Below are 24,408 nucleotides of genomic sequence, written 5' to 3'. Positions count from 1 at the left end.
GAGGACCGGGAGAACTTCCCTGCATCCCTGGTGATTACTGCAGGGTCCCTGCAGTGAAACATGACAAAGTCATCCCCGAGCTGCACTTGGAAGATGACTGTCCCTTTGCTGGCATTTCCTCTGCAGCTTCTCCTTTCAAGGAGAAAAAGTACCTTAGAAGATCTCTTTGTAGTACGTAATAGTGATGATTCAGTACCTGGCAACTGCCAGTGAACCTTTTCAAGAATAAAACTAATTAGATACTGTCCTTTCATTCTCTAAGTATCAATTTCTTGAACTCATGTATCACAGACAGACACCCCGTGGGGAAGAATTTGCTAGATGTTTCCAGGTCAAGGGAGGTGTACAGCCACTCCTTCCCCAAAGGTGTCAAGAAGAGAAAGTCTAAGACGATCGGTCAGTAACACAGGTGACCACCGTCCCCAACAGTTGTCCTAAGGAGTGTGACTCTATTATTTTCATTTCAAAATAATTAACACCAAACAAAAGGCCTTGTTTCTATGGTTGGAAATGCTGACAGGTTACCTGGTCAGAGCTGGAGAACTGCTCATGGTCCAGAACAGCTGGCAGTGAGGGCATAGTCCACAAGTCCACATGCGGACACTCAGGTCCAGCTCGTGCAGAGGAACAGCCTCTGAGCACAACCGTGTGGGAAAGGAGTGAGACGGGAGCTGTGTTCAGAGTTCACTCCCGAAGGAGCACACGGTCCAAACGCAGCAGGCACGTGACCCAGCAGCACCCAGGAACTTTACAAGCACTTATTCAGAGCACAGCGGCTTTAACATGCTCAAATTTTATACCAGTGTGCCTGAGCATGTGTGTATCCACATCAATGGATGAACATGCTGAAATAATACGAAGATCCTCAAGAGAATGAAACATGACTTGAGCTAATCAAATTTGACTTGTGAATGACTCTTGAATAATAAAAGTTTTCTCAAAATCTGGGAAAGACAATTATCTTGGAATTCCTTTTTAAAAAGAATTTAAAAATTTTTAATTTATAGAGCATATTGGTATTAGAATATGGTACAAGTTAGAACAGATTTTAAAATTAGATCACATAGAAAATAAAAATCACATATGAGGAAACTTAAACAATAAATGAAAGGGTAGGGAACAAAAAATTCTCAGTGGGCGAACTTTATATGATACATAATCATATAGACATAATTGGATACAGTAAATAGAAAAATTTTAATACATTAAAAATTGTTTAATGGGGGGGTTCAGAATATTCAAATTTGAGATCACACTCCATTCCTAACCTCCCTGATATTAAATAATAGGTGTATTGCTTAGGACCTAGAAATGTTCTTCATACCCAGTGAGACAATGTCAGTAAAAGAGCTAGGAAACTGCAAAAGCCTGTTCAATTGTACAATAGCAACTTTAATAACAACAGTTCTTTAAATTTGAGACTGTACTGCAGAAATCCATAATTTTTTGACCCACCACAATATCTAAAATACACTGGATTTGGATGGTTTCTCTTTCATATTTAGAATTCTTTAAAGTGTCTATAGTTTGATTTAACACATGATTCTCAATATTTGTACAGTCCATATTTGCAAATTTACCTTCTGGCTAAAATTTATCTACAACCCCCAAACCAATATCAATGACTTTTCTGTGGTTTTGTGGATATACACAGAGTGTGCAAAAACCGTAGTCACCAACATGTACATCTGTACCTGAGGTCAGACACAACACCCCGGCCTCTCGTTTTAGCTTTTCATTGTAAAAAGTGCTCTTTCTATGGCCTAGTCAGTGCAATTTCTTTCATTTTGAGCTTTAAAAATGGCCCTGAAGTGTAGTGCTAAGTGCTGTCCAGTGTTCCTAAGTGCAAAAGGTGAAGGCTTGACACTCCGGGCACAGTTGCACACACCTGTAATCCCAGCAGCTTTGGCTGAGATAGGAGGATCACAAGTTCAAGGCCAGCCTCAGCAACTTAGTAATACCCTCTCTCAAAATAAAATATAAAAAGGGAAGGGGATGCAGTTCAGGGGTAGTGTGTTCCTGTGTTCAATCCCTGATGGATGGAAGGAAGGAAGGAAGGAAGGAAGGAAGGAAGGAAGGAAGGAAGGAAGGAAGGAAGGAAAGAAGGAAGGAAGGAAGGAAGGAAGGAAGGAAGGAAGGCAGGCATGCCCTGACGTGCTCTAAAAGAGAAACTCAGGGTGCAGGTACACTTCCCCTAGGCAGGAGTGATGAAGCTGCTGGCGGAGTTTAATGCCGAGTTCAACAGTCAACATTAGATATTGGAAAGGCATCTTAATATGAAAAAGGTTACACACTGATTAACTGGTGAAGTGTTGTGACCAAAGACTTAGAAAAATCTGGCCATGTGCTTCTCCTAGGAGCAAAGCTGAGTACTCATGGATTTTGTGTTCGTGGTGTATCTGAAGAACAAACTACCTTGAAGAGTGAGAATCGACTCCATGTATTCTCTCTCTTAATGTTCCTTCCCAAATCCAAGTAGTTAAGTCAGAAAGCTATGTTTCACAGGGAATGTGTGAGGTCACAAAGGGAGTTGTAATCTTATTAGCCCATTTTGGGGACTTTTAGTTCTGCCTGAATCACATCTTAAGAAATGTGGCAGATACCCAGGGCGCTTGTGAGGGTTGGTCCTGAAGCCAGTCTCTGGGCGTGCAGCCTGTCCCTAGCACCTCTGCCTGGCCCTCAGCAGGAAGGCCAGCCTCTCTGCATCAGGCACCTCACCTGTAAGAACACCGCCAGCACCTCCAAAGAGCATTCTGTGAGGCCTGAGAGAGCTGACAGGGAGAAGCAGATAAAAAATGCCTGGCACACAGGGAGGGCTGGGTTAAAAAAATTCCCAGCATCTCTCAGAGTTTGGTAGATCTCTAGGCAAAGGTATGGACAACATTCCTGGTAGCTAAGACTACTCCAAGACACTGGCAACACTATTGAAGTTGCAATGTCTAATGGTGCTCACTATGTGAGAGCCACACGCACGCACGCACACATGTGCACACGCACACACACATTCTTAGCAACGATTCATAATAAGCAATTCTCACAAACCAATAAAACCATTTTATAGGTGACTTCCAAAAGAACTTATGTGATACAATTATCTTTCATTAATCTTTGACCTCCAACTCCTGACTCCCACAATATTCTAACCTCCTTCATCTCAGCTAACAAAACTGAAAATCCCAACCTCCCAGTTCCAAGCCCCCAATTGCTTGATTCATCCATGATTCCTGTTCTTTCTCTGAATCTGAACTCCAGTTCCATATTAAATTTATTGTTCCCCGTCTCTTGCTGGTAGAATGGAAACTCAAAGAGCAGGGGATTCTGCTTCTTGTGCTAACTGCTGACTCCCTTCAGCAGAGACAGAAGGCATTCAAATATTTCTTGAATGAATAAATGCTACGCAGTATCTCTTACCTACCACTGAGCTTTGGGAACTGAAACATTAGGCAGGCAGCACCAAACCACATGCAATGGCACTTAATTCTGCAAGAAAAATAAATCTCTCTTTTGAGGTTGTTGGCAGGAACATATTTTCATAGCAATTAGAATTTTTATGACAGCATATTTCATCAAAATTTATTCAAAAGTAAATTACTTCCACGGATGGATATTTGGGCTCTCTCCAGCACTGTGTACCCAGGGCTGGTCAGACTCGTTCCATCCATCAATCAAACCTCTAGGTGGTACACTTCTATGACCTGCTCCATTCGTTTTTCCCACTATTTTAGAATGGAGGGTGTCGTGTTCAGTGTGTAGCATCTAAACCTCGGTCTAATTCAATGCACTCTTGCCAAAGGAGTGAGTGAATGAGCCAGCTAGTCCCCACAGGCTGGCCCTGTCATCCATAGTGATCAATCACGATTCTCAGCACTGTGAATGAAGACAGTGTTCAGAAAGTAAACATCACCGAGTAAACAGCACTCACGTCGCGTAGTGCCCGGGGGTTGAATGAGTCTACAGTGTGAGAACCAGCCCTGCAGAGTCATGAGAATGTTCTCAAGCACCTGAAAATTACAGATTTAACTCTATGGTTCCACAAGAAACAAAACCAGTTTCTCCTTCTTGATTTCATCTTTTAAAGACAAGGAAGAACAGACAATGAGACAATTTGTGTGCTGAAGCAAGTATCTCCAAATTAACTTCTAGAATGATTAGCAGAAGGGGGACCGAGGAGGGAGGAGGGGTGGGGAAACGGAGGAACTGTAGAATGAAACCCAGCACAGCGCGCTGTGCGCCTTGTGAACACGCACGGTGAACTCTGTTTTGACCACAATGCAACGATTTAAAACAATGATAAACACACAGAAGACTAACAGTAGAGGAAGGGAATTGGGGGACGGGAAGAGAAGAGAAAAAAATACTGAAGACTGAAATGGAGCAGATTGTTACAAGCATTCACGAATATGTCAAAATAAATCCTGTTGGTACATACAAGGTGAGGCAAGAAGGCAGGCAGGTATGTGCTGAGGACCCTGGGGACAAATGGGTCAAGTGTCAGGGATAAAATAAAGCACAGAAAAGGAGCAGGAAGACTTTCCACAATCCAACGGAACTACCACTGGGTGTGCCAATGACGTGAAGTTATCCCCAGTTAGGGTGAGAATTTGCCATTTCTTCAAAAACAGTTATCCTTTTTCTAAGGATGTATTTTGGAGACTGGGATTAGTGCCATTGCTACTGATTTCCTTGGAAGATCCTGTGCAGCTTCCGTGAAAACAGAGCTGCTGTACATTTCCTCATCTATTCGAAGAGCTTCTGGGGAGAGCCAAGTCACGTACCGCCTTGCACAGTGACACAGAGACAGACCCAAAGCCTAGCTCTGGCCATGAACACCAGCCTCTCTCCTCAGGGTGGCCTCAGGGGTTTGCTTCCCTTAGTCCACTGGTGACGTCGATGCTTCTGCCACCTGGCAGCCCTGTATGCTGACAGCGCAGCATTCCCTGTGGGTGGGGCCCCTGCCCCTTGAAAGCACAACACAGACACTGAGAGCTTTTTCAAAATTTTTTTCATGCTTTGCTGCATTGATTCTGGGTTGTCCCCGTGATATTTAATTGTAGGTATCATGCCAGGTGCCTCGCCCTGACACAAAGAAGAGACCCTCCTACCCTGTGCCATTGTGGCTTAGGAGGTGAGACACGGGAGAATGGAGGAGAGAGTCTGGATTGGCACTGAACCCCAGCCAACAAACCTGTCCAAACTCAAGGAGGTGAAGTCTTTGACCATCAACTGCACAGAGGACACAGAAGAAGGATTTTAAACTTCTAAGCACAGCCACGTGAACACTGTTTTTTTTTTTTTTTTTTTTTTGAGAATAAATATGACCATTCTGCATGTAGGAAAAATTAAAAAGGCACTTTTGGCAATAGGTTTAGTGAAATTAATAACAATTAGCAAGATTAAATGGACATAGATTTTGAAAATATTTTGGAGTCTTCCAACCAATATTTGGGAACAAAAAATCAGAATATAAGAAGAGTGCCAAAGTCATGGTGAAGTTTGTTCTCCATTCTCACAGCCTGGAAGCAACCGTCTCACCCACCTCATCCAGGGACTGAACCCTCCAGAAAGCGTACTGAACAATGAGCACAAGCCAAGCCCCCCTGCACCCCGCGGAGCCGGATGCTCCGTGAGCTCTGAGTATTCTAGAGAGACTAAAATTTCACCCTGAACAGCATCACTCACAAGGAGACCCCAGACCCTGGGTTGTGTGTCCTGTGTGCACCAGGCACATCCTCAACCTGTAGTGCTGCCAATCATCCTCCTAGGCTCTGTTTCTCCAAAACAAAGATTATATTCTTATAAATTAATTCAGTCATTTTTCACATTTTTCATGTAGAGAATGAACACCCCAGTTTCTATTTCAAGCTAATCTTTCTTTTGTCCTTCCTTTTTAATTTGACACAGTTTCCATCTTTGAGTATTTAAATGAAAAAAAAAAAAACATTTTCAGTGACATATATTCCCACTTTAGAAAAGATGTTACAGAACAAATGAGAAAAATGAGGTGAAATCGATCCTCTTACAGAATCAAAGAGGTCCCAATTCACAGTGTTTAATCCTCAAATACCTCTGCTCCTTATTTAAAAAATGGGGGCGGAGGCACTGTAATCATTAATTTTGTCCCATTAAAGACACATGGAAGTTCTCATGCCTGGTATCTGTGAATGTTCCCTTGCTTGGGAATAAGGTCTCGGCATCGACTTAAGACAAAGTCCTACTGAGTCGGCCAGAGCACTGAATCCAACGTCTGGTGTCTTTAGAAGAGGAAGGAGAGGGTGACTGAACATGGGGACGCAGAGAAGGACCCCACAGAGACTGGAGTGAGGTACCTCCAAGCCCAGGGTCGCGAGGACCAGCCCAGGTTTCTCCTCAGGGCCCATAAGCGGGTGTGGCACTGCGCCCGATTTCAGGCGTCTGACCTCCTGGCTGTGAAAGGGTGGCTTTCTCTTGGGTGCAGCCACCAAGCGAGTGGGCATTCGCTAGGCGGGCACAGGCAGTGGATGCGGGCAGACCCAGAAAGGCTGGGCTCTGCTCGGGAACCCAAGTGCAGTTCCAGGGTTTGCTTTTGGCATATGGGAAGCTGCTTAAAATATCAACGTTTTCTTGCATGTGAAGTCATGGAGCTTATGTGAGGTAATATGTACGGAAAGTCAGGTACAAAGCAGGAAATCATTAAGGAATCACATGATTTTTATTAATAATGGGAAAAAAACAAATCACACTTATTCTTCTATTCCAGTATGTTTTTTAAAAATCTTGCATAGATTCTTAAAACCTCTTTTAGAGATGAACTAATCATAAAAGAATTCCCAAGTGGTATGTGTGGGCATTAATGCCAGGGTCTATGATATAAGAGAAAACAACAAACGGCAAACTCCAAAGCCTGTTTTCATTTTCTCATAAATAAATGTCATGGGCACACTTTCCTAGACGTAACCATCACAGAAATGCAATCAAAGCCATATTTCCATATGAGTGCATGCCAATTTGGCTACAATTTTAGAAAATGAGAGTGAATTGAAAAATACAACGAACACACCATGTTAGCCAGCACTGACCTGTATCAATACATGCATTTGCAAAGAAAAGGAAGCAGGGTCAAGCTTGGCCTGCAGCCACACAGGCTTAGAACTATGTGGTCCCCAGCCTTGGAAACTACTGACCCTGTGTTCCAGGTGCAAAAGTGAGGACACAGACACACGCTTTTTTCAAATGCAACAGCACTCGTTGTGAAATGTTACTAAATACACAGGCTAGTACATGCCTCCAAAGTTTGAGATGTCGGATAAACAGGACTGAGTGGCTTACCAGGACAAGCAGCAGGACAATGTCGGGGTTGTCACACGCGCAGGCAATGTGCATTGGTGTCCAGAAGTCCTCATCCTGGTGGTTGACGTTGACTCCTCTGTCAATCAGGACCTCTGCAATGAAGGCGTTGTCATACCGAGCACACTGCAAGAAGGAAGAAAGGAAACAAAGTTGTATAGCACAGAGTGATCAACTGCAAATTCCACAGATAGAAAGTCCTACTGCCAACTTAGAAAGACGAGAGAGGAGCCAAACGGGGAAAGGCTGTCTTCATACTCCCCACCTAACCTGAAGGAGAAGGGGCAGCCTGCATGGCAACAGAGAAACCGGGCCGACAGACAGTGGGTACGGAAAGGATAAAGCAGGGGCAGCTATCGTGCTAAGAAAATGCTACTTCACCGATCTTGGTTTTCCCCCATGTAGGTAGACTATAAGAAACTCTTGGGCCATTTTTAATAATGATTTTCTCTAAAACACAGATTTGATAGTATTATCTTTCTGTTTCAAAGCATGCATAATTTTTCTTTTCCCAGAAGAATAAAGTTCAGCCATTTTATTGCATCCAAGAAAGAAAAGACTCTTTAAGATCCATTGAACTTCATCTGATCATTTTGAAACTACCTGCAAGAGAACTGTAGGCATGCCGCAGCATGCCAAGCCGGGAAAGCTAACTGATGAAACCGGAGTATCTTCTGACATAAATTTGAATGGTTTCATGGTATTTTATAGATATTTCAAAATCATTAAATCAAACCATCTAGGACTGCACTTTGTTCTTATTTTAAAAACCAGATGAATGTGACATGCTCTGACCCATGCAGTCAGAGCTGGCTGCGTGGGTGTACAGTCTACGCAGCTGGGCCGAAATGGATCCTGTGCTTTGCTAAATGCTCTCCTGCTTTCGCCCTGAATGTTTAGTAATTTTCAAAACTTCTACATATCCATTTTGCACAGAGCTGTACAAATCATCCAGGCCCTTTATGAATGTTTTTATGTGTATATTTCTATTTTGTGTTAATACCAAATGAATCGTAGTAAAATTATTTTAAATTATTTTTTATTAATAGATGAATAAAATTTCTGGGTTGTAAACCATGACCTTTTTATAGGATCTGAATGGCACAGAATAGACTTCCTCCCCAAAATCAATATTCCTGCCAGAAATACTGTCATGCAAATCTATCCACCTCCTCAATGATAATATAATCACAAATAAATCATCATAATACTTCTGCTTCTAAGAACCTGAGACCAAAATTACCTTATTGTTTGGCTCTGTTAGAGAAAAGAAAGACAAAACCAGAGACCACTTAAAGTTCAGAATCAGACAAGACAAGTTGTTCCAACTGGTGGCCTTGAGAGAGGGCCAGGGCCAGGGCACAGGGAGAGCCGCAGGACAGGGCTGGCTCCTGAGATGTCAGGACCCCAGGTCACTGAGGAGCACAACGTGGCTGCACAGAGGAAGAAGGCCCCTCTAGCCTGTGGCTGATGGTGACCAGGACTCACCTTCCAGGAGCCTTCCTGAGGTCAGGAAGCGACCACCCCAGAAGGAAGAGCACTCGGAGCTCACGGTGGCCTGGCCTGGTGCCATTCCCTCTATGCCGCCTACGGGCCTGTGTGCCATCCCAGGTGCGTCCTTCCCCTGAGGGGACGATTAGTTCTAAATGAAGTGCCGCTCTGTGTTGTAATGTAAGAAATCTTACATTCAAGTCTCCAAAGTGTCAAATTGTTTCCAAACAGCAGCAGTCCCCCAAGAACTCGAGATAATTTGCAGAAATACAAAAATACTCAGTACTCCACAATGCAAAATTTCCTGTCTAAATCCAAAAAAATTACAGGAAGGCAGAGTAGCAGAAGGACCGGACACACCGTAAAGAGAAACATGGGGAGACCCGGTCAAACGAGCCAGGCGGAAGGTCACGGCACTGGCATGGCTGCATCGCGTGTGTTCAAACCTGGAGCTGGAAACGTGCGAGGAGGACACATGAAGGCGGCAGAGCCTCCCAAGATACTAACGACCCCTAAAACAGCACAGGCAGCACAGGACACCAGGAATGGGGAAACTTCAGTCCTAGAAAATAACCCCTAAGAAGGCAGGAAGGGCGGGAAGGGGAGTGAGGGGTAGCAGAGAGCAAGGGCCAAGGGGAGGGTTTCAACCTGGCCCTACAGGCACTCGTGGAAACAGGCGTGAACGCTTTCATGCCACAGTTAAAAGGCAGATCAGAGGAAGAAGCAAGGCATCCCTGCACCAGACTTCCCGAATGCTCTCTGCTTAAAATTAATAAAATGTTCTCCATAAACTAATAAAAAGTGAATAAGTGTCCACTTTACCACTTCTCAGCAAGACTCCCCGACAGGTCCACCCAGTGCAAAAGGAGTGGAAACCAGCAGGGCTCGAAGAAGACCGGGAGCTGCCCCTTCACAGGTGAGGGTGGCCTCCACTAGGCCCTGGAGGGCAGGCAGCTATCCTAACCAACAACGAGCTATCGCCGAGCTGTAGGAGACAAGATCGGGCCTCAGAAACCAAGGTATTCCTGACACCAGCAACCAACTTTAGGAAAATTAGTTATTAAAATGATATGCATTTTTTGAAACACTCAGTAATAACTCTGACAAAAATATGTAAGACCTGCATTCTGAAATCCACAAAACACTGGTGAGATAAAAGTCTTAAAGACCTAAACAAATGGAAATACGGAGTGTATTCTGGGGTCAGAGGCACAACACTGTTAACCAAGTCTTTCCATGCTGACTCGTAAATTCACTCGAGTGCAATGAAAATTCTTGCAGGTGTTTCTGTAGAAATTGAAAATGTGACTCTAAAATTCACAACTTAATGCACAGAACGCAGGACAGCCCCCAAATCTTAGAATTAAAAAAAAGTTGGTGCACCAAAGCTACCTAACTTCAATAATGTTGGCACAAAACCAAATGAATTGATGAACGAGTATTCCAGAAGGCTGCAGAGGCAATTCAGGGGAGAAATTGCTTCCTGCAAACTTTGCCGAGACAACCAAGCATGCCTGCCTACAAATATGCTTCTGATCTACACTGTGCACCACAGGCAAAATTTACTCTTAATGACAAGGAACAGAAAATGTAAAGGCTACAATTTTAAAAGGGATTAGGAGAAAATCTTTGTGAGGACACACGTGGTCCCCCATTCCCTGCCAGCCTTGAGAGCGTTCAGGATGTCGGAAGCAACTCCATGGCCTCAGGGCCACATGCATGGCGGCCCGCTCACTGCTGGCTGCCAAGAATCCATCCAGATGCAGGCAGACCAGGTCACTTCACAGAGTGGCTCCCAGCTGAGGTCTCTGCATCGGATGCTCCAAGCCATGTGCCTCAAGAAGATGGGCTTCGCTGACGTCAGGAAGCTGGCAGCATGAACTGGGACCCCTCTGCCCAGGGCCTTGGAGGACAGAGAGGTGACGTGACCCCTCTGCCCAGGGCTCTGGAGGACAGAGAAGGTGACCTGACCCCTCTGCCCAGGGCCCTGGAGGACAGAGAAGGTGACCTGACCCCTCTGCCCAGGGCTCTGGAGGACAGAGAAGGTGACCTGACCCCTCTGCCCAGGGCCCTGGAGGACAGAGAAGGTGACCTGACCCCTCTGCCCAGGGCCCTGGAGGACAGAGAAGGTGACCTGACCCCTCTGCCCAGGGCCCTGGAGGACAGAGAAGGTGACCTGACCCCTCTGCCCAGGGCCCTGGAGGACAGAGAAGGTGACCTGACCCCTCTGCCCAGGGCCCTGGAGGACAGAGAAGGTGACCCGACCCCTCTGCCCAGGGCCCTGGAGGACAGAGAAGGTGACCTGACCCCTCTGCCCAGGGCCCTGGAGGACAGAGAAGGTGACCTGACCCCTCTGCCCAGGGCTCTGGAGGACAGAGAAGGTGACCTGACCCCTCTGTCCAGGGCTCTGGAGGACAGAGAAGGTGACCTGACCCCTCTGTCCAGGGCTCTGGAGGACAGAGAAGGTGACCTGACCCCTCTGCTCAGGGCCCTGGAGGACAGAGAAGGTGACCTGACCCCTCTGCCCAGGGCTCTGGAGGACAGAGAGGTGACGTGACCCCTCTGCCCACGGCTCGGGCTTGGGAAGGACAACAGTGAATGGGAGGAGCAGAACAGCAATGCACAACAGACTGGTTATAGCACGAGTCACCTGGATCCAATTTATTCTGTGGAATTCGTATGTGATGATTCTATTTTACTCTCTTAATCTTTCTGATCTCACCTGCACAAAAAACAAGGTGACCTCCTCCTCCTGGCCTGTCAAGCTACCCTTGGCCTCCACCTCAGGAGTCCATGTTATACCCGAGGTGTGAATTTTCAGTATCTTTCACCAAAAAAAGTGAATGAGGTGCAAGGTTGAAAGGGATATCAGGCCTTCTGAAGTGAAGCGACATTAGATTCATATTTCAGAGGCTTATGAATAATAATTTGACAGCAATAAATACCTTCTAATCACACCTGTCTCAAGAAATGAAGAAAGCTGAACATTCCCGCTACAATGTTGTTGTAATACCATTGTTAGATAGAAAACCTAATTCTCCCTGCAGAGGATTGTCTTCAGGTTAGCACGTCTCCCCAGATCAGGTTGTGCTTCACGGTATCCACCAATACCTGGTGGCACCCTACAGACCAAGAAAATGAATGAGCCCACACTCTGTCATGCTCAGAACTGTGGCAATGCTCTTCTCTGCCTGCAGCATGGAGCCACGTCACCATGCACTCCAGAAGCCATCCTCTTCCTTCCAAGGAGAACTCACCAGATAACTGCTAGATCTATTGCAAAATGAAAAGGTAGCGTTTCTTATTTTAAAAAGTTAATCAACTTCAAGACAGTGACAAGACAACACAACATGAAAAACTCTGGTGTCCTTCTAACATGATGCTGTGACTCCCTGGACCACACGCCAGAACTAGGCTGCTGTCCCTGGACCCTGGGACTCCAGCACCACAGACCCTGAACCAGGCTGCTGTCCCTAGGACCCTGGGACTCCCTGCACCACAGACCCTGAACCAGGCTGCTGTCCCTGGACCCTGGGACTCTGCACCACATGCCCTGAAACAGGCTGCTGTCCCAGGACCCTGGGACTCCCTGCACCACACGCCCTGAACCAGGCTGCTGTCCCTGGACCCTGGGACTCCCTGCACCACACGCCCTGAACCAGGCTGCTGTCCCTGGACCCTGGGACTCCCTGCATCACATGCCCTGAACCCAGGCTGCTGTCCCTGGACCCTGGGACTCCCTGCACCACAGACCCTGAACCAGGCTGCTGTCCCAGGACCCTGGGACTCCCTGCACCACATGCCCTGAGCCAGGCTGCTGTCCCTGGACCCTGGGACTCCCTGCACCACAGGCCCTGAACCAGGCTGCTGTCCCTGGACCCTGGGACTCCCTGCACCACAGGTCCTGAACCAGGCTGCTGTCCCTGGACCCTGGGACTCCCTGCACCACACGCCCTGAACCAGGCTGCTGTCCCTGGACCCTGGGACTCCCTGCACCACACGCCCTGAACCAGGCTGCTGTCCCTGGACCCTGGGACTCCCTGCACCACAGGCCCTGAACCAGGCTGCTGTCCCTGGACCCTGGGACTCCCTGCACCACACGCCCTGAACCAGGCTGCTGTCCCTGGACCCTGGGACTCCCTGCACCACACGCCCTGAACCAGGCTGCTGTCCCTGGACCCTGGGACTCCCTGCACCACAGGCCCTGAACCAGCCTGCTGTCCCTGGACCCTGGGACTCCCTGCACCACACGCCCTGAGCCAGGCTGCTGTCCCTGGACCCTGGGACTCTTCACCACAGGCCCTGAACCAGGCTGCTGTCCCTGGACCCTGGGACTCTTCACCACAGGCCCTGAACCAGCCTGCTGTCCTAGGACCCTGGGACTCTGCACCACATGCCCTGAACCAGCCTGCTGTCCTCTCCAACACACTTGCTTGTGGAGGCCATGTGGACAACATGCAGCCTGCCCTCACTGCCAATCTCTCTGCTCACCCAATGTCTACACAGCAGTCTTCTTTCTTCTGAATCTTTGGAACTCAATTCATTTTAAGTCAGCTCTCCTCATCTAGAAATGTGCAGGCCACCCAATTGGAAATGACACAGTGCCTGGGTCCTCCACCAATGAAAGTAAAATATTCTTCTTGTATTATTCTCCTGCTCAGTCCTGCTAAAGCTTCTATGTCATCTGAACCCACTGTCGATTCTTCTCGAATCACTGAGTCTCCACGTGTGCTGCCTAGCCCTCTCCTCAGCAGCACCCTCTGCTCCCGTGCTGGCCACTCTCTGCCATCCTGGGGGGCTTGGGGACCACAGCCACAGCCCCCTCTCCAATCTGAATGCCATCTACTGATGTGACCCACAGCCCTGGATAATTCATCCTGCAGAAGGGCGGTGATTCCCCCTGTGCCCCTGCTGGTCCTCCCCTGCCCCTCTGCACCTGTTGCCCACAAAATCAGCTCCACTCTGAAATACTGAGTTCTAGTATCCCGATTTAGAACCCAGTGTCCCGTTCTTCATCCTATCGCAGATGTGAGGACAGCAGGATAGACATCTCCCTCTGCCAGGGGCAGTGGAGGGAGGATGTGAGGCAGCAAATGGCAGCTCACACCTGATGGAGTCTCGCCTGCATCCTCTGCCACCACCTCCTCTTCATTCTACTCGTTTCTAAACGACGTAATGGTTCTCAGTGTGCAAACCAGTACAGTCCCCACTATCACGTCAGCTGAAAGGATGGAGAATCATGGAAACCAGAGATAAAGGCAATTTTAAAGTTAAAACATGCCTTTTTCCTCGGTGTGGCAGAAGTGCTAATTTGAACACCTTAGTTCTTTTAGTTCAATAACACTGAAATCTTTTAGAAAAAAAAAATTAACAGAAATACTTAGAGCTCCCATATTAAAGTTCATGATTCACGCATGAAAGGTATTTGTTGCCAATTTTTTTAAAAACAAGTGTTGTATCTACCATAACATCAACTTCCTCAATGTCTACCTATTTCCTTTTTGCTGAAATCTTTGCCTTCTCTGCATTGACCCCAGTGTCCCCGTGGCACAGGAGAGAGAAGAACTGGACAATATCCAACTCCCTAGGGGTTGGACACAGTGTCAGTGCCAGGCGCAGCTCTAGTACCATCAAAGAGCTGGGTGCCTCCAAACCTTCTGGTGGCCACCACTGAAGAGGGTGACAGAGCAGCACAATCCATTCGAATCAGTTGTCCAGTATAGTGCTCTGTGGTTATGGGTTCTCAGTAGCTCAAAAAATTGCCGAGAGAGGAGAGAGAAAATACCAGTAGCAAAATGAACTTGATCCTGTTGAGATCTCCCCACACGATGCCACCACTCTGTAACGTCCACACATCCTGCTGCTTTCCACGCCACCAGCACGGGCCACCTCTCTCCCTTGTGCTTGTGAACACACCGCCTCTTCTCTGCCCCTGCATCCACTAGGGGATCATTACGTGAAGTGAAATAAGCACAGATCGTGCTTGGAAGAGGCACCAGATGCCGTCCATCTCAGAGCTGAGCTGGAGCGCAGGGCTGTCAATCGGTGAGCGCGACGTCATTATCTGGTGGGACGAGGTGCTGGTATCCCTTGGCGTGGCGGGGTGAAGGTAATTAACAATAATACATTATGCATCTGCAAATACTTAGAGCAATTTGAATATGTTCACCACAAAATCCACAGAAATGTAAGGTGACAAACAAAAAAATCTTTTCAAAGAAGAAATAAAGGATAAACTGCCATTACAGGCACTCATCATTTTTCTTCTCACATATCTTTTCTCTAGCACATACTATCCTCCAAACCCTCCTCCCGTGGGCAAACTATCCAGAACACACTGAGTTGATAATATTTATTATTTCCACAGACGCCCCCAACAGCCAGAGCTTCCAGGCAGCTGAGTCAGATGCTCACTTGAGAGACTCCAACGCCCTCCTTATGCATATCCAGGAATTTGAAGCCCCAACAAGTCCGGTACCCTGTCACCTGAATGGAGACGCTCTCCCGTCAGCACCGAGTTCATTTCCACTTGTTGAGATTTTACTAGGTGACCCTTCTCCAGGCACTGTGCTTGACAGCGTGTCTGCAGAGGTGGACGGCAGTGACACCCTTCATAAATGGACAGTGTCCCCAAGAAGAGCTCTGCATGGTGGGGGCACGCATAGCTGCCCAGCTCTGCAGGTGGTCTGTCCCCCAAGGGTTTATGTGTTGGAGGTGTTGAGGTGGCAGCCCTCCAGAGGCAGGGCCTAGTGGGAAGTGGTTAGTGCACCTGAAGCACTGCCCTCAGAAGGGACTGCAGGGGTCCTAGTGGACCCCAGGTAGTCCGCGAGAGTGATCTGAAGGACATTCCCACCCCTTCCCACTCTCCGGCCGCTGACCTTGCCAGCAATTGCTCCCTCTTACACCCACCTGCCGTGATGCCATTCGCCCAGTGTGACAGCCAAAGAGGCCACCCCAAGTGGCCTGGGGAGTGAGTGAACTGGGGGCTCACTCACCTTGTACCTTCAGCTTCCAGAACTGTGAGCTAAATAAACCTCTGATTTGCACATCATCTGGCCTCAGGCACCTTGCCGTGGTGTCGGAAAGCAACTACAACACTCCGTGAGTCACAGTGGAGGGGAGCAGCTGACAGGAACCGATCAAGAGCTGAGAACAAAGAACAGCCTGAAGAAAGGATTCGGAATGTTCCTGCCATTAAGGAGCGTTTGGCAGAGGACACTGAGCCCGAGTCAGACACTCCACACTGCCTGCCTGGGTCGAAACATCACAGGGTCCCCCACACGAGTGTACAGTGTTTATGTTTTATATACCAGTTAAAAAGCAAATTGAGCTTTAACTTAAACGTTACTGAAGACTAATTTACATGAGACTAAATGGGTGTATGTGTACCCCAAAAATACAGGAACGGGAGTTAGCTTTGTAGGGTCAAGAGGCCTTGAACGATGTGGCTACATGGGTCATCAGTAAAGCCTGTCCCCTGAGGGCCACTCTGGGCCCAGTGCCCAGCTGAGCCAGGGGCTAGAGGTGGGAAGCAGGTGCCACCTGTGAGCCCACAGCTGGCACAGGGGCATGCAGCGCAGACAGCGGCGACAGGGAAGCCCAGCCGGCTGCTGTACCACGGCAGCGGGGCACCCAACAGAGGAGAAGAAAGGAACGATAGAGAGAAACGGGAACAGCATTTGTGGAATGAGAGGTATCCTGGCACCTGAGGCGTCAGACGTCCCTAGAGTCGTCACGGAAGGTCCTCCGAGTGGGCGTGGCACCGACGCTGCAGGTAACTGCACTGGTTCCCCGCTTCCTCCTACGCGAGGCTCTGCACCTGTGCTTCCAGCCTGCTGTGCTCAAGCGTCCTTGAATGTGGCCGGAGCCCAGAGGAAGCCTGCGAAAGATGCCTCGCTCCTCTGCCTTCACCCCACCAAGCAAGGGTCCTGATGCTGAATGAGGTACAGGAGGAAGGCAAAACTGCACGCCGTCTAGCTCAGAAGGGCCTTCTTTTGGCTCTCTTGTCATCTGATGTTCAGGGACTCCGCCGAGCAGTATTCCCTCAGAAACACGTACAGCTCCTTTAGTTTCTGACTAGCTGGGCAAGAAGCATTGCAATTTGCTCTTCTTTTGCTCCCAAGTCATGCATGCAGGTGGTCATAAAAAAGCAGACCCACCATGTAGTTATGATTCTCACCCAGGATTTACTGGGATGCTGGGCTAATCTAAAAGCCTGGACTGTGCACTTGACAATCAGAGACACTCGCGTTTTCAGAGACCAAACAGATGTTGATTATAATAAGGAAAGTCCAGCTAGGAACTTGCATCTTAAATCACATCCCTGGGACAAGGGGAAGAGTCCCTCTCTCTCCATCGTCACCTGCCTTCCTGTTGGCCGCCACTGGCTGTAGCAGACACCAGGCTGCTGTCCCCTCTCACTGAGGTCCACCTTTCTCCTCCCACCGGCACCCTCCCCTGCCCCTTGGCTTCCTGTGCATGTGCTGTGTGGCCCTCTGCCAGAGCCCTGGGGACCTGCAGGACAGCCCCAGGAGAGGGCACGTTCTCTCCTGCTATGCTGGAAATCCTTGCTAGCATTTACCCTTGCAGATTTTGCCCTTTTCCTTTTGGAACAGCAAAGCAAAGCACAATATTTTCTGCTCAATTCTGAGCAGAAAAGCTGTTTTACCGCCTCTGCTGCAGGAAGCTCCTACTTATCCCTGCTTCTCACAACACCAGACTTGACAGAAACTTCCAGTGAAGCCCAAAGAGCAGCCCACTGCAGAGCAACAGATTTTCTTTTAAGAGCAAAATTACTAAAGTACTTAAAATTTAAATGTCTCATCAAAAGTCTTATTTATTAGTTTCTGTTACTACATGAAACATACTTATTTGAAATGCCCAAGCAATATGTAATGAAAAACAGTAAAAATTGCAAGATTTCATTTCTTTCCAACCCGGGACACTTCAAAAACCTTTTCTCTCCCTCAGGTATATCTGCTGTGGTAAGGGATTATCTGCCCAACTACCCGTCTGTCACCTGTGTATTACCTACCTATCTGTGGCATCTATCTGATTGTGCTGCAAACACTAGTTTTGCATTCTTTAGCCTGCTTTGGCATGTACTGATGTCTTGGACATATTTTCTTATCTACTATAGCTCCATATTTTTAGCATCTGCAGGAATTCTGCTTAAATGCCATCTTTTTGTAAAACTAGAATTCACTCAGAAGGAAGTGCATTTCTTATTTTTAAAGCACATCACTTGGGCTCAACTGCAATCAGAGCCTGTTACCACACAGACCGAAGAGGTCTGCATGTCACTGTCCTTCTCTTTGCCACTGGGGCTCATTCTCACGGTTCAGTTATTAAACATAATGACACAGAACTCTGGACGTCTGAGCACAGCCTATGTAAGTCTGTTCCCAGGAACATAACTTCTTTGCAAGGGTTAAATTGAGGTTTCTTCCAAGCTGTCCTCTGGGACACACTTCCTGGGGTGCAGATGCTGTTCTGTTGGCTACCGTCCCTTCTAGCATACAGTTCTTGATACCTGTCCTGTGTGTTATATGCAGCAGCTAATCACAGGTAGGTAAACAGACCCAGTCAAGTGTATTTGCGGAAAATGTGTTAAACAGAAGTTTAAGTAAAGATATTGCATGACTAAATATGTTAAAATCTGCTTCTCAAATATCAAAATCGGATCCCGTGGGGATTTTGAGTTCCCAAAATAAAGGTTTCCTGGCACTTCTAAGAGAATGTCTTACAAACGTCTGTACCTAGAATACGGTGGGGGCTGAGTACCGGGTGGGGCCTCATTCCGCAGCTCTCCTGCCTCTGCTCCAGGGTGGCGCTGGAAGCCCTGTAATTAGGGCTTCAGCCTGAGGAGCAGCATGTGGGATGCCCGCAGGGGGCTCAGCCCCGCCACCCAGGCCACCCACGCCTGACACTCTCGATGGCTAAATTGCCTTCTTCAGCCCCCCAGCTTTCTGAAACCTGCAATTGTGTCTCTCTGGCACCCTGCCATTGTTCACTTGTTTTTATTTGCTCAGTCACCCCAGGAGCGGAGGCTGCAGCCCTAAGTCCGGCTCCCTGCATGGCCACTGCTGCGTCCTCCATATGGTCCTCTCTGCCCCCAGGTCTCACAGCCCAGGTGCGGTGGTCGATTGCTCCCTCCTTCTGGCTTTGTCTTCCCATTTCCGTTTCTTTCTGGCTCTGCATTTCTGAATCTCGGGGCTGTAACCTGGGCCTCAATGAACCACCTCCTCAGTCAGAGTGCTGCTCACATCCTGGGCCTTCACCACGCGCCTGCCACCAGCACGCAATGGAACCAAGGCCTGAGACGGCCGGGCGCAGTGCTGGAGCCCCGTCTGACCACGTCTGGCAGAGAGGAAGGGCCAGCCATGAGAGGGAAGTCCCTGGGCAGGACCTGCAGGGAGGCCTGGATACAGGCCTGTGCGTGCCCCTTATAGGCTCTCTTCCCATCTGCTGCCATCAATGGGTGAGAGTCTGTCTCCCTCAGAAAACCAGGCTCAGTATGAGCACAAAACACGGGTCTGGAAACTTCTCACCCCAATAATGGACCCAAGCCAGACATCAACCATCCGCTCAATGATCCCCCAGCCACGGTGCATGCCAAGCGCGCTCTGGGCGTCACGGAGCTGATCCCAGTGAGCAGGCAGTGGTGGGGCCCCTGGGCCACAAAGGTGGAAGGATGATAAAGGCATGAGTGGCCTTGCCTGTGGCCACACCCTGTGGGTAAGCCAGGGCCACCCCTGGGTGAGGGGCAGGGGCAGAGCCCACAGCAAGTGTGTACCTGGGCAAAGGTAACCTGGTCACAGGGCAGGACCTGCACCCGTGGGCTGAGGAGCAGCAAGTGGCCAGGGTGGGGGGAGCAGGGAGCAGGAGCGTGGGAGGTGGGTCCCACCGCTGAGGGCAGGGACTTAGGGACAGAGCAGTGTGACCACAGGCAGGACTTGGGATTTTGCTGAGTGAGAAGGGAGCTCCTGGGGTATTCTGGGAAGAAGAGTGATGACCCAGCTGCCATGTGGAGCTGGGAGTCCAGGGAGGGAAAGGTGGGAGGCCAGAGAGGAGGCCGATGACAAGGGAAGAGAGCCTGGTTCAGTGTGGTGGCTGCCGGTGATAGAGATGGTGGCTTTCTGGCTCTACTTAAAAAAATAAAGAATACCACTGATGATGTTCTGGTTTGTAGACAGAGGTGTACGTGCTAGAGAAGTGAGATCCATTCAACACTGACAGGCCCTGCTGCCCATTTCCGCTCGCCACCTCTCCCTGTGGCCCACTGACGGCCCTTCCCTGGTCCCCCTCACCACCTCTCCCTGTGGCCCACTGACGGCCCTTCCCTGGTCCCCCTCACCTCCTCTCTCTGTGGCCCACTGACGGCGCTTCCCTGCTCCCCCTCACCTCCTCTCACTGACGGCCCTTCCCTGGTCCCCCTCACCTCCTCTCCCTGTGGCCCACAGACAGCACTTCCCTGGTCCCCCTCACCTCCTCTCCCTGTGGCCCACTGATGGCCCTTCCCTGGTCCCCCTCACCTCCTCTCCCTGTGGCCCACTGATGGCCCTTCCCTGGTCCCCCTCACCTCCTCTCCCTGTCGCCCACTGACAGCCCTTCCCTGGTCCTGTTGGCAGTGACTTCTCCAGGCTCATTCATGGAGCAGACCCACCTCTCACTGGACAGCAAACACAAGAGGACTGGACCTGGTGCCAACACGCTGGAGACGCTGGCCAAGAGGCCCTATCTGCAGAAGGCTCAGCAGAGCGTGGTGAACACAGCCTCCAGGGAAGGAAGAGGTCGCCTCTCAGCTCCCTGCATTTCCTCCAGAGCTGGTGAGAAGACACCTACACTCTTCTGCAAATCACCTCCCACCTGCATTCTGACTGCTGACTGACCACAGTCAGCTGCTTTCTAGATCCCTGCCCCTCTGTAGGGGAGTTTCTCTATGCGGTTTTCCTCAATCATGGCTATAGATTGGGATCACCTGGAGAGACCAAACGCCCAGTGGTCAAGCTACAACCCAGAAAAGTCAGGTGGGGATCTTTGGGGTGGGAAGTCAGGCTGGAAGTCAGGTGTTAGGTTTCTGCAGCTCCCAGGTGACTCCAAAGGGCAGTAGAGGCTGGCAGCCCTGTGATGACGGAGCCCGTGGCTGGAGAAGGCGGGACCCCTCTATCGCATCCTGCTAGAATGTGAAGGAATACTTCTGTCTTGGTGGACACGTGCTTCCAACAGACAGGCCGGATGATGAGCTGCACTTACTATTTCTGCTTGAAGTTTGTAAATAATCTCTAAAAAGTGTGGTTAGAGTGTCTGTGTGGAAAGGAAGTGTTTTCACAATTGAATAGTGTTCAATGAGCAAGTGGAGCCCCGTGCATCGGGTGGGCAGTAGTGAACACTCGCCCTTTATCTCTTCTGATCGTCACAGTTCTTACCAGATGGAGCAAGGACCCTCCTGAGGAGACGAGAGTGTGCGGATCCGCCCCCTCCTTCAGGAGCCGGAGCACTGAAAAAGGAGAGAGGAGAATGGAGTTGAGGCAAATCTCTTCCACACCCGAACCACCAACCGCGGCGCTTCATTAACATCCGAGACCAGAGCAGCTGAAGCCAAGGGAGAAGCACAGAGTGCCACCGGCTTCTGTTTTGTTCAGTAACAACCGGTAGGTTTCTCCTCCCAGCCGTCACTGGTCTCGGTGATACCAGCTAAGGCCACGCAATGGATCCTCTCACGAGCCGACTCAAGGTCACGCTTGCGCATCCTTCAGAGAACCAAAATCAATGCAAGCAATTGCTGCACTGGGCTCATGTGGATGTGAGTCCACTGAACCTTTGCTTGATAAACCTGTCAGGGCCTCTTGGTTTGAAAGCATCCAAGTTGACATTCTGCACCCTGAATGTTCACTCGTGCCATCAGCCTCTGGCATGTCTCTACCATGCTCACAAAGCACTGTGGGAGAAAGTCACAGACTTCAACAGTGACGTCACACAGATGAGAGCACAGGCTGGTGATCAAAATAAGCTCAGCTGAAAGGCGCCTCAGTTCCCATCTGAACTGCAGAGGTGGATTCCTTAGCACAGGGATGCCGCAGGGCAGCGGATTGACAGTGCTGCGTCCTCCACGGCACACAGTGGTGCTGAGGCAGACCCAGGGGAAGGCCCGGCAGGTCCCCAAGGTGAATGCTAGCTTCCACTGTTAGTAGCAGGATCATAATCTTAATAAGATGGCATTAATGCATTTTTTACAAAAAAGTACAATTAAAACATCAGTTACTCCCGTTATGAAAGAACTGCACACAATCTCAGTCCAAATCTCGCTTGAACAAGAAGTCACACACCTCCTGCTGTGGCCGAGACCAAGGCTTGATCACACCGCCTACCCACTCCAGCCTCTCCCACAAAGAGGTTCCTACTAGAATCAGGCCTGTTTCCTTGCATGCTCCAAGTCATGCTGCTCTTTTCAATCAAGGATTTGTTTCTGTGACCAACATTCTATTAACGTTGGATAGTTTGGTTCAGAGTATTTTTCAAAGGTGGCAGACCTGCAGGACTGTCACCTGCCACTGTGTGGCCCGTTCCTGTGCTCACTGAGTTTTCATGTGCTCGCTGGCTAGAAGAGTCGGGAGTGAGGCCCTGGCTCGCGGGCTTCACTGTGTTCCTCGGGACCATCTGCCTGTGGTAGGAGAAGGCTTTCCTCCCTTCCTCTGCCTCTCCCCACACTGCGTCACATGGACAGAATCAAACCATGCACTTGCCCCCTCCCTGCGTGACCCTGATGTCTATCGCCCCACACAGAGCCACAGAAGCGCCATTGCTTATGTTGGCCAAAGGCTTCCTCAGAAGGTAAAAAGCCCTTTCACCCCATTGTTTATTCTTTTAGCAAATGAAAACTTTCATCCTGTACTATGATTCTCACAGTGCCTTACACACTATGACGCCCTTGCACAAGTGCACTCCAGCTACAAATGCAGCGTGAGGTAGATTCCATGTTATGAGGTTAGTGAAACACAGTTGTGCAGTTTGCTATGCAGGCACAAGGCGGGCTACATGCCCCAGGGATCAGTGGCATGCTCTTTGTGTGTGTGGAGGGGTAAACAGATGCCTGGGAAGCACACCAAGAAGCTACTGAACTTTGTGCCTCAGTTTCCTACCTGTAGAACTGTGGACAGTCACTGGACTCTCAGGTCCTGAGGTTACTGAAAGGAGTCAGTGAGCCAGCCCATGGAGCATGCTCAGCATACCTCCTGGCTCATGTCAGGATCCCTGGATAATTTCCACTAGGAATATTACTGAAGGTGATGAAGCCCCACAGTAACACTTCATAGAATCCACATTGAAGGTGTGCTCCAACTTCTCTCCAACCCTCCCATTAGTAAATGTTGAATTCAAGTATAGAAATAAGCAACACAAATTCAGCATTATCCACTTGAAGGACAAGGGGACAATCCACCAAACAGGAAGAAGGGCATGACAGAGGAATGTTCATGGTCAAGGAGAACACCAAGCATGCCGGAAGGGAATGCCTATCACCTGTTTTCAATACAATCTACTGCATTGTAAGTTCAAAGCATTTGATTTTTTTAATACAGGCATTTTTAACTGTTTCACAACTGACTCATCAAATCCCTGAGAGTTTAACAGAAGGCTCCTGTGAGCCACAGTAAGCAGCTGAAGATAGAGACGAACTCCAGGAAGACGATGTGAAGGTAACTGCCATGAGGTGCATGTGAGCAAGCTCTGCTGCCCTCCACCAGTCAGACCCCTACCAGGTAGTCAGGTGCCTGCTAGGGGACATTTTTCTTTTCCTAGAAAGGAATCATCTCTGCTGGGGCAGTTTCCATCATCAGATTGAACAATTAGAACCAGAGGCTGGGTATGAACTGGTTTCCCCTCTACCCTGGGTGAGATTCAAGAATAAGATGAAGTCAACTATTGGCAAAGTAAAGGCAGCAGGCTTTCCTTCACAGGGTTACTGCCTGGACCCATCCTTGTTGATGGGGCACCTGTGCTCCCTCCTCACACTGCAGCAGAACACCACTGGCATGTCTGTGGAGGAGACATGATTCGATTTAAAGAGAAATATTCAGTCTCTAAACCTTCAGCTATTAGGTAGAACATTTTGCTAAGGGACTTTAATAGACTATGTGTCTGGTTCCCACCATCACTAACAACAACCAGATCCAACCATCCACCTGGTAATCAGCTTTCATTTTATGTTTAAGAGCATGACCACAGCTGTTTTCTGGTAATCAGCTTTCATTTTGTTTCAAGGCATTATCACAACTATCTGTTTTGAAACACAGCACTATGAGTTCTCTAGAGCTTTCATTAGATGTGAACCACTGTCTGCACAGCACTCCACACTGACTGTCACACAGTCTCACCTTGATAGTGACTCATACCTTCACAAGATGTTACGTTTAAAATCAGGAGCAAAGAAAATACTTAAAGAAATAATACATGAAGAAGAAATCAAAACCAAACTATAGAGTTCACAACTGAACAAATCTCATTTGAAGAGCAGATAAGTAAATGAGAAACTAGACCAAATTAAACATTAGAAATACATCCAAAGGGCAGGAATTAATAAACACCTGTCTATAA

At 48.7% G+C, this 24,408-nt stretch overlaps 1 protein-coding gene across 4 annotated transcripts in view; it reads right to left on the bottom strand.

The window, feature by feature from the left end:
* The window catches only part of MYO16 (myosin XVI), a 551,974-nt gene that overhangs the window by 336,728 nt on the left and 190,838 nt on the right, over window positions 1–24,408 (bottom strand). For all 4 annotated transcript variants that reach the window (XM_079137420.1, XM_079137419.1, XM_079137417.1 and 1 more), the window contains 2 exons: window positions 21,243–21,313; window positions 7,306–7,449 (listed from right to left, as the gene is read on the bottom strand). In XM_079137420.1, coding sequence (XP_078993546.1) covers window positions 7,306–7,449; window positions 21,243–21,313 — 215 coding nt within the window. The remainder of the gene's footprint in view (window positions 1–7,305; window positions 7,450–21,242; window positions 21,314–24,408) is intronic.

The sequence above is a fragment of the Sciurus vulgaris genome (genome assembly GCF_902686455.1).
Source record: "Sciurus vulgaris genome assembly, chromosome: 4".
Taxonomy (NCBI): domain Eukaryota; kingdom Metazoa; phylum Chordata; class Mammalia; order Rodentia; family Sciuridae; genus Sciurus; species Sciurus vulgaris.
This window is presented reverse-complemented; position numbering and strand designations above follow the sequence as displayed.